Genomic DNA, 17,547 nt, shown 5'->3' with positions numbered 1-17,547 from the left:
GAAAACCATCTCGTTGTAAAAACCATAGTAAACGATGGTAACTGTAGTAAAATCATGGTTTTGCCCACAGTAATCGATGCACCAAAAAAAACATGATTACTAAACTTGTACCACAAAAAACATTTTTAATTTTCGTAAGGGATCAGCCAGTATGTATAATAAAAGCCATTTTATAAAAGTGAAGGTAGACGTGATGAGACCTGAACGGGCATCTGGGCCGCAGTCGGAGCCGGTCGCTTTCTCTGAGTCTGTCCAGCCAGTCTGAAGGTGAAGTGCTGCTTACAGTAAAACTTCCCTAAAAAGAACCAAAAGGAAAAGAAAGAGTCAAATAAAACAGAGTAAATGTCTTATTTATACTAAAGCTTACTTGCCTTCCAATGCCGCCTCTTTTTTTAAATTTTAACTCATGTGACCAATGACGGCCAATCAGATTGAACCTATTGAATGTTTTGAGTTCTATATTTAAACGCGTCTAACACAACATGTTCCTGAGGGGCCTCAGTTTGTGTGTGTGTGTGATATGTCATTTTCTTACGACAATAAAAGCCCTGTCCCAACACACACACGTTTTAGACCTTATGACTGTGGAATGGCAACGACAGAGCGGTTTGTCAAAAAACAGGCGCCCTCAGCAACACAAAACAACGGCGCATTCGGACACGCCGGGTCGCCCATCTTGTGACAACGTTCATTAAAAAAACGCTCCTTATTTTTGATAAAGATCACAGATTAATTATTTTATTATGAAAAGTAGGGTAATGGGTCACAAAAACAACTTTATTATGAGCTTCGAAGTGGTTTATGCACGATCACTAGAATACTCAGCTCTGATTGGTCAATCCTGATATGTGCTTGTTTCCTGTCTCTCACTCTCAAATAGAATTGTGATCTTAATATTTATCAATATTTCATGTGTATTTATTAACTTATTTGCGTGTACATACCATGTAGTTGATCGTGAGCGTAGTTGGAGAGGCGTAAGGTGGAACCGCAGTGATCACACTGGAAGCAACTCCTGTGGAAGAACTTTCCTTCTGCGCTTAACCTCTCCATCACATACACACGCCGGCCACAGAAATAACACACGTCACTGCCGCCCACCGTCACAGGAAACTCCTTCAGAGAAGCCTGTAGGTGAAAGGTCAGAGGTCACAGTAAGTGGACAGTACCACAGGACGGAATATGCATGTGGGTCAGAGGTTCTTAAGACGATCTGGCTTTTAAGGTGACATAGGAATGTTAAACAAGGCAAGCGTTATTAAAAGTGATAAATAAAATGCATTTGAAAAAGTTTATTCGGAATCACGTGAGGATGAGTATGATAACACAAATGCTTTCTATGCCTACAAACTGACTTAAATTAGTGATCAATAACGCTGGTTGTTAAGGAAGTAATGAGCCAGACTTGAATCCTTGGGTTTATTAGAGAGATCAGAATTAGGGGACAATAATAAATCTAAATAAATGGACATTTTGCATGTTTTCTGCCGGCACTACAGGTGAACTCTTACCGACTCCCTCCTGTGAAGGAGCTTGGGAGCTTGATCCGTCTGACTGTCAATCTGATTGGCTATCTGCTGAGCCAATGAGCTCACTCCGCCCGTATACATCTGAATGTAGCTCTACAAATCAAAAGATGAGCATGGAAACTAAAGAGAAATGAAAACTTGACAATCACTATACGAACAAATAGGTTATTTTAGTTAAAACTTTGAAAACGTTCCTGTTCGTTTAAATCAGATCAAATTCTAACCTAAAAATTTGACCTTTTGATTGGAAAAACTTAACTCAAGGAACATTTTTCATGTGGCCTCAAAAATAAACTGAAGTAAGTTTAGAGCAGTAAAATGATCATATTAAATAGAAAACTAAAATAAAAATCTTATATAAACATTATAAACAATAAGTTATAAAATGTCAAAAGAATATACCAAAATTGCTAAAACTAAAAATCTAAAAGAAAAGCTCATTTGAAATATTAATAAAACTAAAATCAAAACTACAAGACAACTTGCTCAAGAAACTAGGGAATAATACATTCAGCTACTTCGTCCCAAACTTTTATTTTTAAATGACATCTACAGTAGGCATTTAGAAGACGCTTTTATCCAAAGTAACTTACAAAACAAAGAAAAATGCAATTCATTCTAGGAATCAGGAAATGTTAAAGGAGTAGGTCACTTTTCAGGCCTTTAAACCACACCAGACCATGAATAAAGATCCATCAGTCATCATCTAAAAAAAGTACAAATGTATATACTTTATAAACACAAATGCTCGTCTTGTTCTGTTCTGAGATGCGCATTGATGACTTCACAAAATATGTAATTACTTTGAAAACTTGCACATTCAACTTGTATACACAGACTCCGTCAAGCGTGACCTTTTCAGCGTAATTAAGTATTTTGTGAAGTCATGAACGCGCATCGCAGAACAGAGCAAGACGAGCATTTGTGTTTATAAAGCATATACTTTTGTACTTTTTTTAGAAGATGAGCGATGGTTTCACTAGATAAGATCTTTATTCACGGTCTGGTGTGGTTTAAAGCACTTTGAAGCTGCACTGAAACTGTCATTTTCACCTTCAAGTGTTTGGAGTCCTTTGAAGTCACTATATGATGAAATGAAATGTTTTCATCAAAAACCTTCATTTCTTTTCCACCAAAGAAACAAACACATAAACATCTTTGATGACATGAGGGTGAGAAAATGATCATCAACATTTATTTTGAAAGTGAACTACTCCTTTAAAGTACAAAGTTTCAACAACTGTTATAGACAAACCTGTAAAAGTGAGAGAAAGTAGATTTTTATAATAAAATGAAATCTGTTAACCAAATGAAATAATTGAAGAAAATCAATTACTCTCCGGGATCAGTTCTAAATAAACTAAATATATATAACGAGAGAATTTATCAAATAAACTTCCGTCAGTCAACAGAAATGCCAAATCAGTAAGATAAGAGAGATGATAAAGAATCTTTATGTCAGGGAATTTTCAGTTGAGACCCTCCGAACCATCACATGTTCAATGTCCTCCAGTCACCAATAGAAAAACAACATGAGGTCTATTGATCAGCGGGCTAATTCACACAAAGCTTCTTCTTAAAGTCTAACAATCACTGATCTAAAGCAGAGATCAAACCGAGAGATAATTCTGGATTCTATAGAATCGGTTCAATGGGAACTATGAACATTCACAGGGCTCTGCTTGCTTTGAAGTACCTGTTCGCTTCTACTCGGCAGAGAGTGAACTTTGACCTTTTCCTTGTAGCGAAAACTCATCAGTTGCTGTTGCTGCGTTCGTTTTTTCTTGGGGAGGGGGCATGAACGTAAAAATATTACATGTCGTGTACAAGAGTCGACTTTCAATGCCCGTGTTCACACTTCACTTCTTTTTCCAAGCTGCTAGCGTCTTTTTTACATTATAATCCTGTGGAGTAAAAAATTGCCCGACGGCGCCCGTCCTGAGCGCTTTTTTAAGCCAGCACCATTTCTGCAGCTCAGAGAGTCGTTTGAGGTTGAAAAAAGTTACTTTTCTGAAATAAACGCCTTTTACATAGCTGACCAATGATAGAGACCTGTCGTTTCCATAACAACACGCGAGGAACATTGATTGGGTGAGTTGGCTCAACTTCGAAAAAATAAAATGGCTGTTGAAGTGCCCGTTGGAGCATAGTTTTGTAAAAATGTAAGCTTAATTTTCTCTTTAAACAACTTCTGATTGCATTTCTAGACAGAAATTCGTATTGTAGTTTTTAAATCTGTGATAAGTTTTTGCAAAGACGATCTCTGTCTGTAATTCAAATAGACTTCCGTTACGCTGCCTTCATGCACAGACGCTGAAGATGAAGTCATGACGTGTCAAAAAAGAAGTTCAGTGTGAACACGGTTTACATACAGCACAAGGATTAAATCTAATAAAACACATCTAATGTGGCCTATGTACAGTCTTGCTCAGCCTATACTTTCACTGAAGTGTGTACCTGCCTCCAGGCTGACGGTTGAGTCTGCAGCTCCGGCTGAGGTGAAGGTGAACTGATGCGCACTAGATTAGGCAAAGAGCCGCTCTAATGACAGCATGATGGGTCACATAAACACAATCATCACACTGATGAAAAACATCAATGGAGAAGAGAGATGGGTTCCGAACTGCTTTAAGGAACCAAAACTGTGATTGACTACATTTTAGCCACACCCACTGCAAAATCTGATTGGTTAAAAATCCTCCTCAATATACAGTGCTGTGGAAGTTACATTAGGCGCACATGCTTCTCGCAAAACCTCGTACACACCTGTCTGCGAATAGCGTTGGCTGATGTCGACGGGGCGCTTTCCTCGAATTTAGACAGCAGGAGCGTAGCCATGGACCGAACCCTGCTGTGACCCTCAAGCGCCTTTGACTCGGACCCAGATGTCACCACCGGAGTCTGATCATCGTTGGTATCGTGAGGAATGTCCTCCTATATCAGTCAAATATATCATCAAAGGAAATAGAATAAGAAGTGACAAACTAAAAGAAAAAATCCTGATGCAACAGTACTCACGTCCTCTGATTGGTCAGCTTGGCTTGTTCTTCTCCTTTTCCCGACGCTGTCTGTTTCCTTCTCTTTCTTGTCCTGATAGAGAAGAAACATAACTGCTGAGGGGGAGAAAACAAGAGCAATTGTGTCTTTGTTTGTGACTGTGAGAACCTTAGGATTGCGCTTGCGGGACAGACTCTGTCCCAGTTTGCTGAGGAGAGAGATGGGTGATCTGGGGCTGGAGAACACAACGGCTTTCTCTTCTGAGCTCGAGCTCTCTGTCAGACGAAAACAAAAGTCTTTGTAAAGTGCCCACATGAATATGAACCAGTGTTTGTGAGTACAATGACATGCTACCTTCTCATTTGGAAACAAAAGTATTGTGAAGTATGCATACTGTGCAGGGTTAGCTTTTCTGTATTCCTGAAATACCCAGTAAATGTGCTGTATCCCACAATCCACTCTGCTCAATTTAATATTATTACAGTTTAATGTTAATTAATATGTTCACTTTGTTTCTTACAAGTCGATTACAATTTTACTATTACAATTTAATATTTAATATTAATTAATATATTTACTTTAGTTCTAACAAGTCAATACTTAAGTAGCTTATAACATTTCTAAACAATTTATATAAAATTTGATTATTTTTTAAAAATGACAACGTTGTGAGCTCATACAACAGCAGTGTAGCAATTATTTTAATTTTTCTATTTACATCGCTGTATTTTGCAAACTGTCACTCGCATAAATAGTCAAAACTACACAAGACGCAGTCACTAAAATTACATTTCAAACAGCATTGTGTGAAAGTTAAACAATTTTAGTTGTTTGCTGGTGCACAAAGTCAAAATAAAAGACAAACGCAAGGCATAATACTCACCACTAGGTGGCGCTGTGTCTTTGAGGAGCTCATGGAATTGACTGAGGTACATGACCATACAGAGAGAGTCGCTCTCTTCTAAAATGCTCATCTCTTTGCTGGTCATTATAGGACAAATACCAAACTCCTGCTCGGCCACATTCATACCCAACTGACCGTTGAGCTCCGCCTCGCTCTCCTTCAGAGACGCAAAATCACTGCGAGAAACAATGAAGCTAGTCTACAGTCACACGTACTGAAATACTCAACGCAATAATACAGTCAGCCCACACGTGTAACTCCTACATCTCTCTTCACGCTCTATACTGACAAAAGTACTCATTATTAGTTTTATTATCGGATGCTATAGATCTGAAAATGAGAAGGGCTTCATACTCCGGTTCTGTGAACACAAATCAATAACTCTCTCAGAAGAGCATGTGGACTCACATGAGGTCAGGTCTGTATCTGTGGATGAGGGCGCACAGGGCCAAGCCGCTTCTCCAGGACGTTGTGAAATCGCTCACACACACGCTGGTGTAACCCTTCATCTGCTCCTGACACCAGCTTAGCAGCTTACCGTAACGGGCTGTTGACTCTAAACACACAAACATCATTTCAATTCATATTTATTGCAAAGAATTCAAGCTATACATTTGAGCATGAGCACGTACCTTGTCGTGTAAGTCTGGGGTGTGGAGAGCTCACGGTGTCGACACCTAAAACAGGACCCTCGCCCGTGTCTACGAGATGCCTCACCTGAACAACACATCATTATTGCACTATTAGAATCATCATCTTTATTGTGATGTCACATGATGAAGATTGTGGACCTGAGCAGCATTGATGAGTTTCACATTGATGTTGGGATAGCGACTCGCTGGATCCAGACGATACTGACTGTAGTTCTTACTGACGTTCTCTGGTGTTGTCTGAGGAAGTAACCGATAAACGCTCTCTCTGAGATGAGAAAGAACATGCACGGGGATATTAGAACAGAATTCTGCCATCGCAAAACTGAAAGTAAATAAAGGTGGCTTGATTTTATTTGGATGTCTGTTGCCTCTGACCTCTCTGCCAGAACCTCTAAAGGGGCGTGGCCTTGACCCCAGCTGCGCACCATCCATGCCGTATCCATGGCTGCCAGGAAGCCCCGAGCAATGCCGGTTCCCATCGGCCAGAATGGCTAAAAGAATTAAAAGGGGTTTAAAGGCAAAGTTCATCCAAAAAGAGAAATCTGTCATCATTTACTCTTTACCTGTTTAAATGTTGAACACGTAATGAGATATTTTGAAGAATTTAGGAAAACAAAGCGTTCTTTGGCACCTTTGATTCCCAATTAATTCTTCCTACTATATGAGTCAACGATAAAAAAATTATAGATAACTAACATTCTTCCAAATATCTTTCTTGGTGTTCATCGGAACCGGTATATTTAAACAGGTTTGAAATTACATGAGCGTGGGCAAATGAGGATCGAATTTTCACTTTTGGATGAACTATGCCTTTAAAATATATTAGACACAGAAAAGAAAATGTGACACTTTTAAAACATTGAACTAATGCTTTTAGAAGAGAAGCTAAATATATATACAGTATGAAAGAAAAAGAAAGAAAGAAAAAAAGAATGAAGGACAGAAAGAAAGACCCAAGTAAGTGAATAGAGGTGTGTTGTATAAAGCATCTCTTCATTAGTTTCTCAGCTGAATGGATGAAACTTTGAGGTTGAATTCTTTAGATCTCCTCTCACCTCCAGTAAACTGTCTCCCACTAAAGTGACCAGTAGAGGGTGTCCCCCACGCTGTCGCACCATCGCTGCGTTTTCTGATGCGTACATGCAGGTGAAGTCAAACATAGCCACGTCTGGCTGTCCGTAGTGGTTTATGGCAAAGTCTAGGGTAGGGAGCTGCTGATTGGTGGAGAAGTCCGCTGCCTCGCGAGCGTAGGAGAGCAGTGCATTCTGGTCCACATTCTGCCTTGACAGTAACATCTCTGTGTCTGCATAATCCTACAAAGCAACATGTAGACATGAGGAAGCATTCGCACGCAACCACACACACATGCACACAAAGACATAATGCGATGACTCACACGCAGTATCACTCCTTTCTCCAGAAGACTTTGTTTTTTGGCCGTCATGACGAAGTAGTGAGTGTCGTCTTTATAGTATACTATATTCTCCAGATCAATTCCTAAAGAAAGTTTCATTTATATAGAAAAAAAACTCAATTCAAACAGACATGAATATATTGATAATATAGCATACAAGCAAAAATTAATTGTTTACTTTCATTTTGAAGTACCATCAAAATGTCATTATATGCTCCCGTCATTTGTATAATAAGTTAATGTAATGTCAGAACATTTAACAGCTTACATTTCAATCTAATTCGACTGAGGGAGCACTTCTGTACAGTGACACATGATTGAATAGAAATAATAAATCCGTACCTGTGGCTTTCCGCAGGTCTTGGAAAAACTTCTGGTTGAAGATAAAGGCCACGCCGCTGATCTCCTCCACTTTAGCTTCAGCGCTCGTGTTGCGATTGATGAAATTCGCTGTGATGGCAATAGCCAGTTTTCCCCGAAACTCTTTCCTGCGAAATCCTACAGAACCAACACGAGACGAATCAAACAGAGAGTATATGAGTATGTATTCATTTCATGAGGAGATCTGAAGCGGCTCAAATTAGAATTGAGGAACTGTCTGTTATAGATGACTGTGAACACAGAATGATGGGAGCATGTGATTTGTTTCACTGTTTGGCTTAGATTCGTCACCTCAGGTCTAATAAACCAGATGTCCAAATATTCATTATTTGCAAGTATATATAAATATATAGGTTTTATAAATAAACCCTAACCTAATAAATATTCCTTACTCCATAATATTATTTAATTCATTATTAATGTATAAATCAGTTTAGTACAGCTTTTTCAGTGATGTTTGTTTATGCTAAAAATATCAATTTTAAAACCCTACAAACTTTTTCAAACATTACACTTCTTCTTAAAACTTTTGCCAGAATTAACAAAAACAATCTGAATGGCGTCATTTCCTGTGACTCAAATCTCATCACAGGTTACAAAACTCATGTTTGGCCATTCTGTGTGTAAGTCTGAGAAAGAAAGAGTGAGCAAAAGAGGAAGACCAGATAAAGCGAGCTGAGATGGCAGTTTAAAATACACGCTTGTATGTAGCATTTTTACACTTTACAAAAAAGTAAAACAAAAAAGGACACATCAAAAAAATACAAATACAAATCAATGACTGATAATATAATTGTAATAATAATATAAATTATTATTATTAATTTATATCAACCATTAATAATAATAATACAAAAATTATAATAACAATAATAAAAAAATGTCCCGTTTATGTCTCTTTATTTACATTTATTCATTTATCCAAAGTGACTTACAAGTTTATATGATGTCTCAGTGGTTTTGTGTCCATACAATGGAAGTCAACTTGGGTTAGTGGTGTTTGGTTACAAACGTTCTTCAAAATATCTTTGAATGTTTGAAATGACGTAAAAATCAGTTTTGAGAGTAACTATGCCTGTAAAATGACCACAGACCATCTGATCGCTGTGTTCCTGATAAACATGATTCCTAGCGAGGCTGATACCTGGTAATGTGTTTCTTCTCCCGTCTGCACCGATAACTACATCAAACTCCAGCTGTCTGACTGGATGAGATGAAGGGTGGACGTCTGCTCTCCAGCCAACCTCTGAACAAAAGCAGAGCTGTTAAATGTGTGTCCAGTTGCTGGATTGAACCGTATTTGGATCATGAACTTACTTTGATTCTCCTGGTTCTCTGGAGGTTCCAGCAGATTTTTGAACTCCACGTTCACGTGAACCTCAATCCCCAATAGCAAGGCCACTTTTAAAAGCATCAGCTGCAGCCGACGAATACCTGCAAATAAACAGATGTTGATCAAATCTGCAAGACGTTCAGTTTGACTTGGTTTTAAGATAAGATGCTTGACTCACTGATGTGGTCTATGGCTCCGGCACAGAACTTTCCATAAAACTTTTTGGCCCCGAGACCCCGGAGGTCCTGAATGGTGAAGGGCCAGAGGTGCAGAACGTTGTTCCTGGAGAAAGCGTCTCTCTTTTCCACTAAAACCACCCTGGCACCCAAGAAAGCCAACTCAATAGCCGTCCGCAGCCCACACGGCCCCGCTCCAATGATCAGACACTGAAAACAAAACATTCGTAGTTTTGAACTTGCCAAACATGGCGAACGGCAGTGTGTACCCCTATGTTTGTACCGTGGTGTTGGCGCAGGCATGGCCTCTCATGTACTCTTTTTGGCCGACACGTTTGTCCAGTTTGGCCCACAATGCTTTGGCTTTCCAGTAGTGCAGTCTGTTCCTGAGGGTGTGGTAGAATTGAGGCTGCCCGTCTGGATGAAGATCGAGTTGGTCGCACAGTTCTTGAAACGCTTTAAGCGTCTCTCTGCAGGTGGCCGCCTGCACAAAGGCATCGAAGAGGGCGTGCACGTGACACACATCTGGCTGTCCGTCCCCCATATCTGCCGTCATCAGACCCCACACAGGATGGAAAGCAACAGATAGAATAGTACAGGAAGATTCAATGCTGGGTGTCTGGACAGTGAGAGAGCTGAAGAGGTGGTGTGAGTCTGGTATTGACCCTTAAAGGAATGCCACCCACTGGGAAAGAAAGGGGATTATGGGTAAGCTAAGACGGCCGTCAATGTAATCGTTCTTTTATTTTTGGCTTACAGTAGCGTTAGTGCTCTGTTACTGGATGATGACCAGCTGATACATATGCTCACCAATAGACACGGAGCACCCCACCATTGACATCTATAAAAAGCGTCTGCTAAATGACTAAATGTAAATGTTATAAATAACTCTTCCTCATTTTTCATACACTTTCAATAATGTAATCACAAATGTCTCCAAAATAAGGATTGTAATAGCTGGCTAACTTTTAAAAACAGATCTGTCACAGACACACACAGGCATCTGCAATGACGTTTGCCTTATTGAGATATCAGGGTGTATTTGTGGTCAGTGGTCAGCCAAAATATTGAACTAAAAGTAGCTGAGGAACAGACAGGCCTAAGAGCAGCTTTACAGGAACAAAAAGTGACTCAAAACACAAACAGATCCACATCTACCCATCCCCTGTGTTCTGCAAGACTGCCATTATAAAGTAATTAACTCATCACTCACATAAGATCATGTCTATGGCAGACCAAAGCCAGCAGAATCCTCGAGATCAAACCTGTGACCTGTGTGATGAAGTCTTCTGTCTGAGGTTTAGTGATTGACAGGTGCGCCGTTTAAAGCGAGAGGATTACAGTGCGTAAAGCGCGTGCTGCAGAAAGACTATCGATCGCGATTCTTCCTCTAGTGCGCCATTCATTCATTGACTGCACTGTAAACTATGATGGCATCTTAATACATACATACATAATTAATTAAATCGTAGTTAACATTGTCATATATTATTGCCATTGCGCACCGTGCGCGAGCACCCGACAGATGCGCAGAGATGCAAACGTAAGCTTTTCTCCACAGTCTGTTTACTGCATTTTCCACATCTAAACATACTTGACCTGCTTCCAACACCACTGCATTAGATTGACACAACGTGACACACACCAAACAACCCGCACGGCATCTGCACACATTTTCAGTCTAACGTTTTAACATGAGCTCCAAACATATTTTCCGACCGTTCTGGTTCTCCCCATGATGCTGACATTCTTCCTGTGCTCCACCTCTCGGGCAAGTTTCCAAGTGGCTGTATCCTCCACCGGAGTCACATTTACTCTGGTGTCATGTACAGTACAGCTGCAGTGCTGGAATCAGGTCCGCTGCGCGCTCCCGTCACCTCTCTCGTGCTCACGCACGCACACTGTCCGGCTTCTCCATCACTCTGTAGCCAAGGTCAGAGGAAGGAGCCACCAGGCACTTGTCGACTCCTCCTCTACACACACTTTCACGCAGGCAACAAACACAAACATTGTCTTTCTGGACACACATGTGAATTTCTAGGACGCGTGCGCGCGCACGCACGCAATAGGAGCATTTAAACAGTCAAAATGATAATGTAGGTGATTCATAAAAGCTGATTTTATTGTGTCTAGTGTGCTGGTCAGTGTTGGAGCAGATCTGTGTGCTGACAGTGGTTGGAGAGCAGTCTTAAATGTAATCCCATTTACACAAAGACTTCATAATAAGATTACACACCGAGAGAGAAGAGATCACAAGATAACCTGGAGAAGACCTTGAACTGCAACACTTTGACAGCGTTGCTTGATCTTGAGCTCCTATCATAGAATGACGGCGCAATGTCTCCCCCTAGCTGTTGTTATCACACATTACAGAGCTCAGTTTGAGGCCTCCATCCATGAAAAGCTTGTTGTGTGTTTAAAGAAAGAGTTAACCACAAGATTAAATCATGTCCAATTATTTCATAATTTACTCTTCTTTGTGTCACATCATTTATTGGAAATTAAAACAAGACAATGAGTAAAATGTCATTGGCTGACAATCCTCACAATTAGTTTTTCTATTTAAAAAATTGCCAGAATTGTAATATTTCTAGGTTTAACCTGTTCCTTTAAAAGGCTGACAAAATTAACTTTTACTTCTTTCGCTTATTTTCTTCTAGGGAAAAGGAGCAATAATATTAAATTAATATTATTAATATACATTTTTTTTGCATAAAAAATGAGAATATCCGCTCCTGATAATAAAACAGGCAACAAGAAATAGCCAGCCTGAGACATAAGTTAAACTAATAATTATTGAAGAAAAGACCCTCAAACCCTTTACAAATGCTTTTTCAATAGCACATAACATTAAAGAAGAGAAAATTGTGTTTTAATTGTGTCTAAATATTTCAGGAAATGTGAACAATGGATTTCATGAGAAACGTGACCACAAATTTGTTTACAAAACAGTTCCAGCTTTAATTTGACATTATACAAGATTTATTTTTGTTTTTTTACAAAAGTGCAAATGTCCTTCATCTTCATCAGGTGCTTTTCATGCATTTTGCTGAAAAGGATAAATAAAAAAGTTAGAAGTTTCCAAATCTTTGTATTTAGAAAAAAAAATTCTTTACAAAAGCATGTCAAATCACAATGTTTCGTGTTGTGGACAAATAGAAGAAGAATAACCTGTAATGCTCGTCCTCTGGTCTCTATGGGCAGCAGGACAACACCCACAGCACAAATAACACAAACCACAGCAAACGGAGACAAGGCCAGGATTACAGACTTGGACATCAGCACCTAACACACATGCAAACAAAGTAGATACAATCATTCACAGGTAATGTCAATATTTGAAACAAACACAAGGTATTTATTCAGGCAAACACGTGTACACAAAGCACCTGTGCAATGAATGGTGCGATCATTCCCCCGATGCGACTGAAGGAAGTGCAAAATCCCATTCCTATTGAGCGGACGGATGTCGGATAAACCTGCAAAACACAGTGAAGTGAACTTTCAGCGACATAAATACATTTCAATATCTTAAGTCAACCTGCCGTAAGACTCTCACCTCTGCTGTATAAATATAGACCACATTAAAATTCATAGCGACCACAGAACGGAGAAGGAAGAGCAGTATGGTGAATCCAAACCTGTAGGTATAGATGCACATTAGTGGCTGCACTTCTAACACGTGACCACCAGAGGGCCAGACGATGGATAAAATCTTTGTAAATTGATTGCAAAGTTTGGAAATAGATAATATTCTTAAAATAGTTTTTCTACTTGGAAAATACCCACAAAATAAAGCAAAGTTTTTGGTAGATTGTTTTCCACAGATACAAAGATTTTTTATGATTCATTAATATTATTACCAAACAATACCAAAGCTGTTAAGACATCTCTGCTTCTAGATCAAATTCTTAATGTTTTAGATATATAACTGATGTGTTTTTTTATTTTGGTTATTTCCATTGTGTGATTTTGTACTATAACATACTGTAATTGACCCTATTGATGAAAAAATATATATATATCGATTGCAAAGTAGACAACAACACATCCTTTCTGCAGTCTGTAATACGCTGGCACAAATTTGAAGTATGCAAACGAGTACACTGAATGCGATGTTGTATCCCACAATGCACTGGGCTTCAACTAACTTACGTACATTTACATATGATTTCAAAATGATGTAATAGACGATTGAAAAGGTCACACTCACATTGTAGTGCAGATGTTGACGAGCATGAAGAAAAGCGCAGACAGCAGCAACAGTATGCACATGCTCGGCTTTCTTCCGAATACATTTAACAGGCAAATATTCAGAGGGATGACTGCAGGGAAAGCAAACAGGCACAAACATTAGCACCTCTAGCTAAAGGCGGGGGGCGGCAAGAGGTCAAAGGTCACTCACGTGCCACCTCGCCCAGAGCGCTGATGAGGAGCGTCTGGTAGTCGGCCATGTTAAAGGCAATACAGTAGCACAGCGCCTCCTCCAGGTTGTGCTTGATCTGGTGCTCCTGATCTGCATCCGTCACGCACAGCAGGTTCTTCTCCAGTAACTCTGAGCCGCTGAGGACTGAACCATAATAGGAGAAAGAGGCCACAAACCTGAGGACAAACACGACAGGGTGTCATATATTTGACATACGGCCAACTGTGTACAGTCATTAAACACGGGAACGAGCGAGAAAAAGTGTGTTCGGCCCTACCATGTGTACCACAGCAACAGAGATGTTCTTCTGAACGCAGGGCCGATCAAAGTGCTGGCACTTCCTCTTTCTGTCTAAATGCAAACCCTTCTGTTAGTTGTATGTGACACAAATGCATTAGTAAATAAATGTAAAGGCATATACTGCCTGAGTGCAGGATACTTCTACTCTCAAACATACTTTACTCTTCTGGAATCTAAAATGTTCATTTTCATCAAAAGAGCTATTTTGAGAAGAAGAGCAAAACGTTTAGGCTTGAAAATCTGATTGGACGAACCATGTTCAAGACATTAGAGGAATTCTCTATAAATAAACCAAATCTAAATCTTTTTATACACGGTTTCAGCTGCAACGACATAAACAAACGTAATGTCCAAACTTAAAGGGAAAAATGAAAACGTTGCTCTTGTTTTTTCAAACCTGTATGAGCAATATTTTGAACACGTGGTTATGTGTGTTATTCACAATATTACTGGTGCTGTAGAGGGAATTAAACACACCACTGCCTTCTCTCTCAGTTCTCCTTCAGGTAGTTTGGCACCATTCATATTAGCGATCCATTGAAGTGTAGACATGGCTCCCTTCATGTTACCCGCCGACACCTGGAACCTCGCTGACTCGGGAATCAACTAAAAGAGAGAGAGAAAGTTTCATGCACCGGGACCATTTCAAAAAACTATAGTTACACATTTGGCTGAACAATTTGGATACATGAAGATATCTTATCTTACATTGTGTTCTCAAGAAATCAGAGCCCTGACCCTCCTCCAGTCAAGTTATGTGATATAAAACTCACCAGGAAGAGTCCGATGAGTATGAGGCTGGGGATGATGGAGAAACGGATCATCCAACGCCAGCCCATAGTTGGCACTACAGTCATACCGAGAACGATGATGAGCATAGATCCCAACATCCAGAAGACCTGTCAACAATCACAGGTCAAAACCGTGAGGCCGGCACCAACATTTATTTCCCGGTTTTCTACTGGTTTGTACTCACTGAGGCAAGAGGCAGCAGAGATGCTCTGTATTTGGCTGGAATGAATTCTGTCTTGAGAACAAACCTGTAGGAGGAAATAACAGAGAGGTTTAGAGAACAACTGGCCTTAACACGCTCATAAAAACAATGATGGTGATAATAAAGGCCAATTGCTTGTTATGTTCCTCATTTGTACTGTACGTCGCTTTTCTACAATCAAACACAACATCCATTTTTGGATCTTTTTCAGGGAGCTCACCCTTGAGATGTGGCCGCCACTCCACAGCCCACCATACAGCGCAGGAAGATGAACCAGCCGTACGATGGAGCGAATGAAGTAAGCAGAGAAAAATATGCAGCCCACACAAAGCCACCGAACACCACCTGTCATCAGAAACACAACGGTTCTTAAAACCCTGAAATCACATCCTAACATGTGTGAGTCAAGTGTGGCGTCTGACCTTCCAGCGTCCGTATCGATCGGCAATATAACCACTGAGAACTCCGCACACCATAAACCCCAGAAACACCATCTAAACACAAAATAAGCTGTCAATATGGGACCGTGTAGAAGATCACCTGTTTAGAAGAAGATGAGACGCTATTTAAACATGTAATAAGACACGTGACCTTCATTACAAAACTAGTTAGACAGGCATGTGCATTACATTTCACATTCCTTTTCTATAAAAATTCAAGTGATAATAAAATAAAGTGGCCTGATTGGACGAGCTCCTCACCGTGGAGACCAAAGCCACCTGCCAATCCTCCAGACGCCACTCGCAGCGGATCTCGGGAGAAACCACAGCCAACAACATGATCTCCATCGCCTCCACTATCTAAACACACACACACAAGTTTAATAGAAGATGTGAGCAGCGACAACACAGAAAAACACAAAAACACAATCTTCTTCTTACATTGGCACTGCCCATGATGATAAAAAGCATAACGTGGAAGCGTCCGAAGTCTATGCTCTCGACCGCCTCTTCCACGGTGAAACATTTGGGTTCTGTGGGGGCTACAGAGGACGGGGGTGAAGAACAGCTCATCGTCTTCTCACGTGAATATTGTTGTTATTATTCCTGTGATCCTCACCTTTGACCTCTGGAGCTTCTGAACCTTGTCCAGTTTCTGCGGGGGTGTTATTGCTGGGGTCGGTGCTGGTCTCGCCCAATTCCACTTCCTGAAGGTGGATGGCATTGACCAGCTGGGTGTTCATGGAAGATGTTCGCCTTAACGTCATCCTTTCAGACGTTTCTTTGCTCTGTTAGCTACCAGAAGCTTGATTGATATGAACAAAGATCAGCAAAAACTCAAAAGCGTATCACCATCCATTGGACATGGTGCAATGCTAATAGCATGGTTTTCTTTTTCTGTACACAGTATGTGAATACCCTAAGCATTCAGTATGTCAAACCGTGTATAAATCTGAATCAAAACATGCTTCATGGTATTTTAATGTACTTTACTTTGAATATTCTTCTCATTCATTGCTACTCAGAACCCCAACCTATCACCTACATACTGTGCCATGGTACATTACACTTAAATATGTTTTAACTTATTTACTTAAGTACGAATATAGCAGTGATTTAATAACTATACTTACTATAACTATGGAAAAGCAAAGGTCATCAAACTGGATTCATCCTCATGTTACTGTATTTTCCATCGCATCTCGTTCAGCTGTAAACTTGTTCTTTATTTTTTTGGCAAGCGCGCAAAAGTTCCCGTATGTTGGTGTTGCCAAGACTTTATAGACGCGATTTATGTAAATCAGTCTCCTTAAACACCGAACACAGATTTCAATCCTTAACATCCATCAGTTTCATACTCCAGGTACTAAAATCCGAACTTCTCACTTCATAAAAAGATTGAAATGCCCTTTTAAAAGTCTCTCCAGGAGCTCGACGCGCGTTCAGAACGCATCCAGTTTACCTGCCGGCAGGTAAATAACGTCACTCAACGTCTGAGCGCGAGGGGTAAGGCTTAGTTTTAAAGGGCCATCCAACGTGTTTTAAGACAGCACGCCCAAAAGAGTTTCTTTGCTGTGTATATAAAGGATTGAGGGCTGGATTTCAGTTTTATTCTAAGGGAGCGCGCGGACGCACCTAAAAGGAGACAAACAGGTTTTAACGGGAATCCTTCCTGTAACTGACACAGCCGAGCCCACATCTGTGGAGTTTAGAAGTTCATTAGATTATTTTCTGTTGTTTTATTTGTGCGAATAATTCCTATATTCTGTGCGTAACGTGATCAAAGAAACCTTGTAGAAGCAATGCAAATTATGTTGTTTCTCAACCAACCTGTTTGGCAAGAGCTAAAAGTGACGTGACAGGTTTTCCCTAAAGGGGGCGTGGCCAACATCTTCACATCAATGACATTCAAAGTAATGGGTTGAATTTTTCCCTGTCAGGCACTGTGCACGCCCTGCTGAAAAAGTAGAAGAAATTCTAATGGTTTCCATGACAAATAC

General features: G+C 40.1%; 2 protein-coding genes and 1 long non-coding RNA gene across 10 annotated transcripts in view; 1 reads left to right on the top strand and 2 right to left on the bottom strand.

Moving 5' to 3' along the window:
* mical3b (microtubule associated monooxygenase, calponin and LIM domain containing 3b) overlaps positions 1-11,289 on the bottom strand; it is a 33,387-nt gene extending 22,098 nt beyond the window's left edge. For 5 of the 7 annotated variants that reach the window (XM_056749207.1, XM_056749204.1, XM_056749209.1 and 2 more), the window contains exons 1-19: positions 10,601-11,289; positions 9,671-10,072; positions 9,390-9,597; positions 9,196-9,312; positions 9,023-9,124; positions 7,840-7,995; positions 7,480-7,580; positions 7,139-7,396; positions 6,459-6,574; positions 6,222-6,348; positions 6,063-6,147; positions 5,839-5,986; positions 5,410-5,606; positions 4,695-4,801; positions 4,548-4,619; positions 4,296-4,463; positions 1,512-1,622; positions 945-1,128; positions 201-295 (exon numbers count right to left, since the gene is read on the bottom strand). In XM_056749207.1, coding sequence (XP_056605185.1) covers positions 201-295; positions 945-1,128; positions 1,512-1,622; positions 4,296-4,463; positions 4,548-4,619; positions 4,695-4,801; positions 5,410-5,606; positions 5,839-5,986; positions 6,063-6,147; positions 6,222-6,348; positions 6,459-6,574; positions 7,139-7,396; positions 7,480-7,580; positions 7,840-7,995; positions 9,023-9,124; positions 9,196-9,312; positions 9,390-9,597; positions 9,671-9,943 — 2,625 coding nt within the window. In that variant the 5' untranslated portion in view covers positions 9,944-10,072; positions 10,601-11,289. The remainder of the gene's footprint in view (positions 1-200; positions 296-944; positions 1,129-1,511; positions 1,623-4,295; positions 4,464-4,547; positions 4,620-4,694; positions 4,802-5,409; positions 5,607-5,838; positions 5,987-6,062; positions 6,148-6,221; positions 6,349-6,458; positions 6,575-7,138; positions 7,397-7,479; positions 7,581-7,839; positions 7,996-9,022; positions 9,125-9,195; positions 9,313-9,389; positions 9,598-9,670; positions 10,073-10,600) is intronic. The other 2 variants (XM_056749210.1, XM_056749208.1) reach the window with 1 other exon arrangement.
* LOC130421393 (uncharacterized) overlaps positions 1-17,547 on the top strand; it is a 55,364-nt gene that overhangs the window by 10,939 nt on the left and 26,878 nt on the right. Inside the window, exon 3 of one of the 2 annotated variants that reach the window (XR_008906800.1) lies at positions 15,319-15,405. The exons of the other annotated variant lie outside the window; for it this stretch is intronic. This is a non-coding gene — a long non-coding RNA (uncharacterized LOC130421393). The remainder of the gene's footprint in view (positions 1-15,318; positions 15,406-17,547) is intronic. 2 annotated transcript variants of the gene reach the window in all.
* svopl (SVOP-like) lies at positions 12,103-17,341 on the bottom strand. Its single transcript, XM_056749231.1, has 16 exons — positions 16,681-17,341; positions 16,167-16,352; positions 15,989-16,089; positions 15,809-15,907; positions 15,530-15,601; positions 15,328-15,452; positions 15,090-15,153; positions 14,887-15,012; positions 14,591-14,719; positions 14,091-14,164; positions 13,793-13,989; positions 13,601-13,712; positions 12,947-13,028; positions 12,777-12,866; positions 12,559-12,672; positions 12,103-12,436 (listed from the first exon to the last, which is right to left on the bottom strand). The coding sequence occupies exons 2-16, from the start codon at positions 16,312-16,314 to the stop codon at positions 12,425-12,427; spliced, it is 1,545 nt and encodes a 514-aa protein (XP_056605209.1). The 5' UTR covers positions 16,315-16,352; positions 16,681-17,341; the 3' UTR covers positions 12,103-12,424.

Source organism: Triplophysa dalaica, chromosome 5 (genome assembly GCF_015846415.1).
Source record: "Triplophysa dalaica isolate WHDGS20190420 chromosome 5, ASM1584641v1, whole genome shotgun sequence".
In the NCBI taxonomy this organism is placed as follows: Eukaryota; Metazoa; Chordata; class Actinopteri; order Cypriniformes; family Nemacheilidae; genus Triplophysa; species Triplophysa dalaica.
Note: the sequence above shows the minus strand (reverse complement) of the source record. Positions and strands in the feature narration are given on the sequence as shown.